Source organism: Lipotes vexillifer, unplaced genomic scaffold (assembly GCF_000442215.2).
Source record: "Lipotes vexillifer unplaced genomic scaffold, Lipotes_vexillifer_v1.1 scaffold490, whole genome shotgun sequence".
Taxonomy (NCBI): Eukaryota; Metazoa; Chordata; class Mammalia; order Artiodactyla; family Lipotidae; genus Lipotes; species Lipotes vexillifer.
Window position 1 is genome coordinate 2,490,446 of NW_006796397.1, and position 10,237 is coordinate 2,500,682.

At 39.3% G+C, this 10,237-nt stretch overlaps 1 protein-coding gene across 1 annotated transcript in view; it reads right to left on the reverse strand.

Annotated features, from left to right (window-relative positions):
• HFM1 (helicase for meiosis 1) overlaps window positions 1-10,237 on the reverse strand; it is a 125,809-nt gene that overhangs the window by 18,267 nt on the left and 97,305 nt on the right. The window contains exons 30-31 of the mRNA XM_007468524.1: window positions 9,851-9,931; window positions 9,489-9,604 (exon numbers count right to left, since the gene is read on the reverse strand). Coding sequence (XP_007468586.1) covers window positions 9,489-9,604; window positions 9,851-9,931 — 197 coding nt within the window. The remainder of the gene's footprint in view (window positions 1-9,488; window positions 9,605-9,850; window positions 9,932-10,237) is intronic.

Sequence of the window (10,237 nt, forward strand, 5' to 3'; positions counted from 1 at the left end):
TCCTGCTGATACATATAGTCCCCAAACCAATAAATTGTGAGAAACTCAAGCTAGTTTTCAACTCAAATCTCCTTCTCAGGCCCTTCTTAAACGTTGATATTCTTCATGGTTCTTCGTCACGAGGCCTTCTCTTCTCACTCTCACTCATTCTCAATCATAGATCTCATGATTCTCCCATGGCTTCAGTTACCATCTACACATAAATGACTCTCAAATCTATAGCTCTCTGTAGATTTGAGCTTAGCTCTCTTTCTTGATTTTCTAGCTCGGCTCTCTCCCGACTTTCAAACAGCTATTATCCAACTGTCTATAGAACATCTTTACCTAGACATCTTGTAGGCCTCTAAATTCAGTATTTCCCAAATGAACTTATCATGTCTCTACTCCTCCAAACTTGTTTTCCATTTAGAGTTTCTACCCTAGTGAGGCCCTACTTTTTTTCCAGTTGCTCAAGCCAGAAGGGCATCATCTTTATTCCTTCTACTTCACCCCTTATAACCAATAAGTAGCAAGGTAGCTGTTTCTACCTCTGAAAAATATCTTAAACCCAGCCACTTCTCTCCATTGCTACTGCCGTTACACTAGACTAGGCCATCATCTTGCCTGTACTACTGCAAAACAGCCCTAATGAGTCCTTATGTTCCTTTTCTATTATCCTCTAATGCATTCTCTACATTGCATCCAGAGTGAACTTTATAAAATGCGGTTCCAATCATGCCACTGATTAAAGCCCTTCAGTGATTTCCCAGTACTTTCAGGATAAAATCCAAATCCTTAAAATAGCAAAAATGTTTTCATGATCTAGCTCCTACTTCTTCAGCCTTATCTTTCTCCACCCTCCTACTTGTAAATGAACTCCAGATATACCGTATTACTTCAGTTTTTAAAAAGATCTCTATCTCTTTCTCAGCTCTGAACCACTGCATATTGTCTATATCTGAAATACTTTTCTATCCCTCTTTACCACCACTCTGGTACTCACCTCTCCATACTTGCTTATGCCCATATATCATTCAGTTCTCAATCATGTTTATTAGGAATCCTTTCCTGGCCTATCAAATGTGGAGTGAATGCACTTTCTATAAGTTCAAGTTATCTTACACTTCTGTCACAGAATCACTCATCACACTGTATTGAAAAAGCCTATTTACTTATTTGTATCCTTCACTCAAACTGTAAGCTTTATGAGGTCTGGGACTAAAATGGTCTTATCACTGGATCTTCCACACCTACTATAGTGCTTGGCACATTCTTGGTGCTCAATGAATATGGAAGGAAGGAAGGAAGGAAGGAAGGGAGGGAGGGAGGGAGGGAGAGAGGGAGGGAAGGAGGGAGGGAGGAAGGGAGGGTTGGATGATATGAAATAAGTACAAAAAGAAGGTAGGAAAAACTTGGGATACTAAAAAATAATTGTCTCAGAAAAGGTGGTTGCCATTTCAAACTGTAAATCTCTCCATGTTTCCCATTATTCTCCTTGTTTTAGCCTCATGACTGAGAATCTTCTTTCTTATAAAAGACCTAGAGAGGAGACCTTTGAGATGGCGGAAGAGTAAGACTTGGAGATCACCTTCCTCCCCACAAATACAACAGAAATACACCTACATGTGGAACAACCCCTACAGAACACCTACTGAATGTTGGCCGAAGACCTCAAACTTCCCAAAAGGCAAGAAACTCCCCATGTACCTGGGTGGGGCAAAAGAAAAAAGAAAAAACAGAGACAAAAGAATAGGGACAGGACCTGCACCAGTGGGAGGGAGCTGTGAAGGAGGGAAAGTTTCCACACAGTAGGAAGCCCCTTCACTGCTGGAGACTGCGGGAGGCGGAGCGGGGAGCTTCGGAGCCGCGGAGGACAGCACAGCAACAGGGGTGCGGAGGGCAAAGCGGAGAGATTCCCGCACAGAGGATCGGTGCCGACCGGCGCTCACCAGCCCGAGAGGCTTGTCTGCTCACCCACCAGGGCGGGTGGGGGCTGGGAGCTGAGGCTCGGGCTTTGGAGGTCAGATCCCAGGGAGAGGACTGGGGTTGGCTGCATGAACACAGCCTGAAGGGGGCTAGTGCGCCACAGCTAGCCAGGAGGGAGACCAGGGAAAAGTCTGGAACTGCCTAAGAGGCAAGAGACCATTGTTTCAGGGAGCACAAGGAGAGGGGATTCAGAACACTGCCTAAACGAGCTCCAGAGATGGGCACAAGCTGCGGCTATTAGTGCAGACACCAGAGATGGGCATAAAATGCTAAGGCTGTTGCTGCTGCAGCAACCAGGAAGCCTGTGTGCAAGCACAGGTCACTATCCACACCTCCCCTCTAGGAGCCTGTGCAGCCCGCCACTGCCAGGGTCCTGTGACCCAGGGACAACTTTCCCGGGAGAATGCACGGCATGCCTCAGGCTGTTGCATCGTCACACTGGCTTCTGCCGTTGCAGGCTCACCCCGCATTCCATACCCCTCCCTCCCGCCTCCGGCCTGAGTGAGCCAGAGCCCCCAAATCAGCTGCTCCTTTTACCCCGTCCTGTCTCAGTGAAGAACAGATGGCCTCAGGTGACCTTTACACAGAGGGTGGGCCAAATCCAAACATGAACCCCGGGAGCTGTGCGAACAAAGAGAAAAAGGGAAATCTCTCCCAACAGCCTCAGGAGCAGCGGATTAAGTCTCCACAATCAACTTGACATACCCTGCATCTGTGGAATACCTGAATATACAATGAATCATCCCAAAATTGAGGCCGTGGATTTTGGAAGCAAAGATATATATATATTTTTTCCTTTTTCTCTTTTTGTGAGTGTGTACGTGTATGCTTCTTTGTGTGATTTTGTCTGTATAGCTTTGCTTTCACCATTTGTCTTAGCGTTCTGCCTCTCTGTTTTTTTTTGTTTGTATTTTCTTTTTTAGTGTAGTTTTTAGTGCTTGTTATCATTGGTGGATTTGTTTCTTGGTTTGGTTGCTCTCCTCTTTCTTTCTTTCTGTTTTTTCTTTTTTTATTACTTTAAATTTTGTTTTTATTTTTAATAATTATTTTTTATTTTAATAACTTTAATTTATTTTCTTTTTTTCTTTCTTTCTTTCTTTTCTTCTCCTTTTTCTTCAGAGCTGTGTGGCTGTGAGGGTCTTGGTGATCTGGCCGGGTGTCAGCCTGTGCCTCTGAGGTGGGAGAACCGAGTTCAGGACATTGGTCCACCAGAGACCTCTCAGTTCCACATAATATCTAGTGGCAAAAGCTATTCCAGAGATCTACATCTCAACGCTAAAGCCCAGCTCCACTCAACGACAAGCAAGCTACAGTGCTGGACACCCTATGCCAAACAACTAGCAAGACAGGAACACAACACAACCCATTAGCAGAGAGGCTGCCTAAAATCATAATAAGTCCACGGACACCCCAAAACACACCAACAGACATGGTCCTACCCACCAGAAAGACAATATCCAGCCTCATCCACCAGAACACAGGCACTAGTCCCCTCCACTAGGAAGCCAACACAACCCACTGAACCAAGCAGACACTGGGGGCAGACACCAAAAACAATGGGAACTACAAACCTGCAGCCTGTGAGAAGGAGACCCCAAACACAGTAAGTTAAGCAAAATGAGAACACAGAGAAACACAAAGCAGATGAAGGAGCAATGTAAAAACTCACCATACCAAACAAATGAAGAGGAAACAGGCAGTCTGCATGAAAAAGAATTCAGAGTAATGATAGTAAAGATGATCCAAAATCTTGGAAATAGAATGGAGAAAATACAAGACACATTTAACGAGGACCTAGAAGAACTAAAGAGCAAACAAACAAGATGAACAACAATAAATGAAATTAAAAATTCTCTAGAAGGAATCAATAGCAAAAAAACTGAGGCAGAAGAACGGATAAGTTACCTGCAAGATAAAATAGTGGAAATAACTACCACAGAGCAGAATAAAGAAAAAAGATTTAAGGACAGTCTCAGAGACCTCTGGGACAACATTAAACGAACCAACATTTGAATTATAGGGGTCCCAGAAGAAGAAGAGAAAAAGAAAGGGACTGAGAAAATATTTGAAGAGATTATACTTGAAAACTTCCCTAATATGGGAAAGGAAATAGTCAATCAAGTCCAGGAAGCACAGACAGTCACATGCAGGATAAATCCAAGGAGAAACACGCCAAGACACATATTAATCAAGCTATCAAAAATTAAATACAAAGAACAAATATTAAAAGCAGCAAGGGAAAAACAATGTACAAGCGAATCCCTATAAAGTTAACAGCTGATCTTTCAGCAAAAACTCTGCAAGCCAGAAGGGAGTGGCAAGACATATTTAAAGTGATAAAAGGGAAAAACCTACAACCAAGATTACTCTACCCAGCAAGGATCTTATTCAGATTTGATGGAGAAATTAAAAGCTTTACAGACAAGCAAAAGCGAAGAGAATTCAGCACCACCCAAGCAGCTATACAACAAATCCTAAACGAACTTCTCTAGCCAGGAAACACAAGAGAAGGAAAAGACCTACAATAACAAACCCAAAACAGTTAAGAAAATGAAATAGGAACATACATATCGATAATTACCTTAAATGTAAATGGATTCAATTCTTAAACCAAAAGACATACACTGGCTGAATGGATACAAAAATGAGACCTATATATATGCTGTCTAAAAGAGACCCACTTCAGACCTAGGAACACATACAGACTGAAAGTGAGGGGATGGAAAAAGATATTCCATGCAAATGGAAATCAAAAGAAAGCTGGAGTAGCAATTCTTGTATCAGACAAAATAGACTTTAAAATGAAGACTATTACAAGAGACAAAGAAGGACACAACATAATGATCAAGGGATCAATCCAAGAAGAAGATATAACAATTGTAAATATTTATGCACCCAACATAGGAGCACCTCAATACATAAGGCAAATGCTAATGGCCATAAAAGGGGAAATCGACAATAACAGAGTAATAGTAGGGGACTTTAATATCCCACTTTCACCAATGGGCACAGCATCCAAAATGAAAATAAATAAGGAAACACAAGCTTTAAATGATACATTAAACAAGATGGACTTAATTGATATTTATAGGACATTCCATCCAAAAACAACAGAATACACATTTTTCTCAAGTGCTCATGGAACATTCTCCAGGATAGATCATATCTTGGGTCACAAATCAAGCCTTGGTAAATTTAAGAAAATTGAAATTGTATCAAGTATCTTTTCCGACCACAAAGCTATGAGACTAGATATCAATTACAGGAAAAAATTGGTAAAAAATACAAACACATGGAGGCAAAACAATACACTACTTAATAACCAAGAGATCACTGAAGAAATCAGAGGAAATCAGAAAATACCTAGAAACAAATTACAATGAAAACACAACACCCAAAACCTATGGGATGCAGCAAAAGAAGTTCTAAGAGGGAAGTTTAGATCAATACAATCTTACCTCAAGAAACAAGAAACATCTCAAATAAACGACCTAATCTTACATCTAAAGTAATTAGAGAAAGAAGAACACAAAAACCTCAAATTTAGCAGAAGGAAAGAAATTATGAAGATCAGATCAGAAATAAATGAAAAAGAAATGAAGGAAACAATAGAAAAGATCAATAAAACTAAAAGCTTGTTCTTTGAGAAGATAAACAAAATTGATAAACCATTAGCCAGACTCATCAAGAAAAAAAGGGAGAAGACTCAAATCAATAGAATTAGAAATGAAAAAGGAGAAGTAACAACTGACACTGCAGAAATACAAAGGATCATGAGAGATTACTACAAGCAACTATATGCCAATAAAATGGACAACCTGGAAGAAATGAACAAATTCTTAGAAAAGCACAACCTTCCGAGACTGAACCAGGATGAAACAGAAAATATAAACAGACCAATCACAAGCACTGAAATTGAGACTGTGATTAAAACTCTTCCAACAAACAAAAGCCCAGGACCAGATGGCTTCACAGGAGAATTCTATCAAACATTTAGAGAAGAGCTAACACCTATCCTTCTCAAACTCTTCCAAAATATAGCAGAAGAAGGAACACTCCCAAACTCATTCTACGAGGCCACCATCACTCTGATACCAAAACCAGACAAAGATGTCACAAAGAAAGAAAACTACAGGCCAATATCACTGATGAACATAGATGCAAAACTCCTCAACAAAATACTAGCAAAGAGAATCCAACAGTACATTAAAAGGATCATACACCATGATAAAGTGGGGTTTATCCCAGGAATGCAAGGATTCTTCAATATACGCAAATCAATCAACGTGATACACCATAGTAACAAATTGAAGGAGAAAAATCATAGGAACATCTCAATAGATGCACAAAAAGCTTTTTCTTTTTTCAGTACATGGGCCTCTCACTGCTGTGGCCTCTCCCATTGCACAGCACAGGCTCCGGACGTGCAGGCTCAGCGGCCATGGCTCATGGGCCCAGCTGCTCTGTGGCATGTGGGATCTTCCCAGACCGGGACACGAACCTGTGTCCCCTGCATTGGCAGGTGGACTCTCAACCACTTGTGCCACCAGGGAAGCCCCAGAAAAAGCTTTTGACAAAATTCAACACCCATTTATGATAAAAACCCTCGAGAAAGTAGGCATAGAGGGAACTTACCTCAACATAATAAAGTCATATATGACAAACCCACAGCCAACATCATTCTCAATTGTGAAAAACAGACCATTTCCACTAAGATCAGGAACACGACAAGGTTGTCCATTCTCACCACTATTATTCAACATAGTTTTGGAAGTTTTAGCGACAGCAATCAGAGAAGAAAAAAAATTAAAAGGAATCTAAATCAGAAAAGAAGAAGTAAAGCTGTCACTGTTTGCTGATGACATGATACTATACATAGAGAATCCTAAAGACTCTACCACAAAACTACTAGAGCTAATCAATGAAATTGGTAAAGTAGCCAGGTACAAAATTAATGTACAGAAATCTCTTGCCTTCCTACACACTAATGAAAAATCTGTAAGAGAAATTAAGGAAACACTCCCATTTACCATTGTAACAAAAAGAATAAAATACCTAGGAATAAACCTACCAAAGGAGACATGGACCTGTATGCAGAAAACTATAAGACACTGATGAAAGAAATTAAAGATGATACAAACAGAAGGAGAGATATACCATGTTCTGGGATTGGAAGAATCAACATTGTGAAAATGACTATACTACCTAAAGCAATCTATAGAGTCAGTGCAATCCCTATCAAACTACCAATGGCATTTCTCACAGAACCAGAACCAAAAATTTCACAAATTGTATGGAAACACAAAAGACCCCAAATGGCCAAAGCAATCCTGAGAAAGAAAAATGGAGCTGGAGGAATCAGGCTCCCTGACTTCAGACTATACTACAAAGCTACAGTAATCAAGACAATATGGTACTGGCACAGAAACAGACATATAGATCAATGGAACAGGATACAAAGCCCAGAGATAAACCCATGCACATATGGTCACCTTATTTTTGATACAGGAGGCAAGAATATACAGTGGAGAAAAGACAGCCTCTTCAATAAGTGGTGCTGGGAAAACTGGACAGCTACATGTAAAAGAATGAAATTAGAACACTCTCTAACACCATACACAAAAATAAGCTCAAAATGGATTAAAGACTTAAATGTAAGGCCAGACACTATAAAACTTTTAGAGGAAAACATAGGCAGAACACTCTATGACATAAATCAAAAGTTCCTTTTTGACCCACCTCCTAGAGAAATGGAAATAAAAACAAAAATAAACAAATGGGACCTAATGAAACTTAAATGCTTTTGCACAGCAAAGGAAACCATAAACAAGATGAAAAAACAACCCTCAGAATGGGAGAAAATATTTGCAAATGAAGCAACTGACAAAGGATTAATCTCCAAAATTTACAAGCAGCTCATGCAACTCAATATCAAAAAAACAAACAACCCAATCCCAAAATGGGGAGAAGACCTAAATAGACATTTCTCCAAAGAAGATATACAGATTGCCAGCAAACACATGAAAGGATGCTCCACATCACTAATCCTTAGAGAAATGCAAATCAAAAGTACAACGAGTTATCACCTCACACCAGTCAGAATGACCATCATCAAAAACTCTACAAACAATAAATGCTGGAGAGGGTGTGGAGAAAAGGGAGCCCTCTTGCACTGTTAGAGGGAATGTAAATGATACAGCCACTATGGAGAACAGTATGGAGGTTCCTTAAAAGACTAAAAATAGAACTACCATGTGACCCAGCAATCCCACTACTTGGCATTGCATATACCCTGAGAAAACCATCATTCAAAAAGAGTCATGTACCACAATGTTCATTGCAGCTCTGTTTACAGTAGCCAGGACATGGAAGCAACCTAAGTGGCCACTGACAGATGAATGGATAAAGAAGACATGGCTCATATATACAATGGAATATTACTCAGCCATAAAAAGAAATTGAGTTATTTGTAGTGAGGTGGTTGGACGTACCATCTGTCATACAGAGTGAATTAAGTCAGAAAGAGAAAAACAAATACTGTATCCTAACACATATATATGGAATCTAAAAAAAAAAAAAGAAAGAAAAAAATGGTTATGAAAAACCTAGGGGCAGGACAGGAATAAAGACGCAGATGTGGAGAATGGACTTGAGGACATGGGGAGAGGGAAGGGTAAGCTGGGTCGCAGTAAGAGGGTGGCAGGGACTTATATACACTACCAAATGTAAGATAGATAGCTAGCAGGAAGCAGCCGCATAGCACAGGGAGATCAGCTCAGTGCTTTGTAACCACCTAGGGGGTGGGATAGGGAGGGTGGGAGGGAGACTCAAGAGGGAAGAGATATGGGGATATCTGTATATGTATAGCTGATTCACTTTGTTATAAAGCAGAAACTAACACGCCATTGTAAAGCAATTATACTCTAATAAAGATGTTAAAAAAAAAAAAGACCTAGAAAAGAATCAGGCACTCTGCCATTTTCTTCGCTCTGTTTTGTGGCCTGATCAATTATTTTGCCCTGGATATGATGACTTAGGCTTAGAGTAAGTCTGCTAATGACTAGCCTATCAACCAGTAAGGACTCCCATTTCTTCATCACTTGAAAGGGAGACTCTTGCTCAGTACTCATCTATGTGCGTCAATCAAAATCAACTTCAGACTTTCCAGCGCGTCCACCACAGATGGAGCCACAAAAGGGCAAGAGTTTCTAGTTTCAATTGCTGAACCAAAGCAAGCTACATATCCCTCTTCTCTGGTTTAAAAAAAAAAAAAAGAGGCTAATGAAGCAAAGGGATGTATAACTATGCCCCTATGCACCAAAAGTGGATTTATAGATTAATTATTAAAAACTATAGTATCTTTTCCTATAGAAACAGTATTATGAATAATAGTCATTTTCCTACTCAAGCCTTTATGTAACTCTAAAGTACTCTGTGGATACCTACTTAATTGATACCCAGAATAAAGGGATATTCATATACATTTAATTACAGAACAAGGGATAAATGTTATTAAAACTAACCTTTAGACGTTTCACTGGAGGAAGAGATGAAACAGCATTTCTGTTTCTTAAATCAGATAAATATGAAGAAACTGTTGACTCTTTCATTTCTGACTTCTGTGCAACTCCATTTTTACCTATGAGAAGAAATTCTAGATTCTTTAAGTTAAACTTTATGTATTGTTCATATAAAGCCAAATTTCTTCAAAATTTCTTATCTAATATTTACTTTTTAAAAATGTTAACCACAAAAGAAAGAAAATTATTTGAGTTATAAGCTGCATAATATAAATATCATACATAGATAATTAGGATATTATTACTATTCTTCAATGAACTTTCAATTTTTAAAACCTGAAATAAACTTGTTTTATGGAACTCACAGCAGTCATGTCCACATGTATGTTTATTTTTACAGTGATGTTTACATTCTCGGTTCCCAGGTTTTTTGCAGGCAGTCATTCCTAAATTAATATAAGAAAAGAAAGCCTCTTTTTCACTACATCTGTTAATGTGACTAATTATAATTAATTTTTATTCAGCTCTGTCCTTTCTGGCAGTACAAAAAGATTATGATTTTCACACTCCCTCAAAAGTTAACCCCTTTAATATATATTTTAAAAAAGATATTCTGATAACAATCAGTCCCTGCCCACTATGGGGCCCATCCCAGCTTTTCACAAGGAGCACTGAGTCGCCTATAAACTTCCCTTAACCTCCCGGATATAAATAGAACCAAATATCACTGAACATCAGTTAACTCCTGCTGA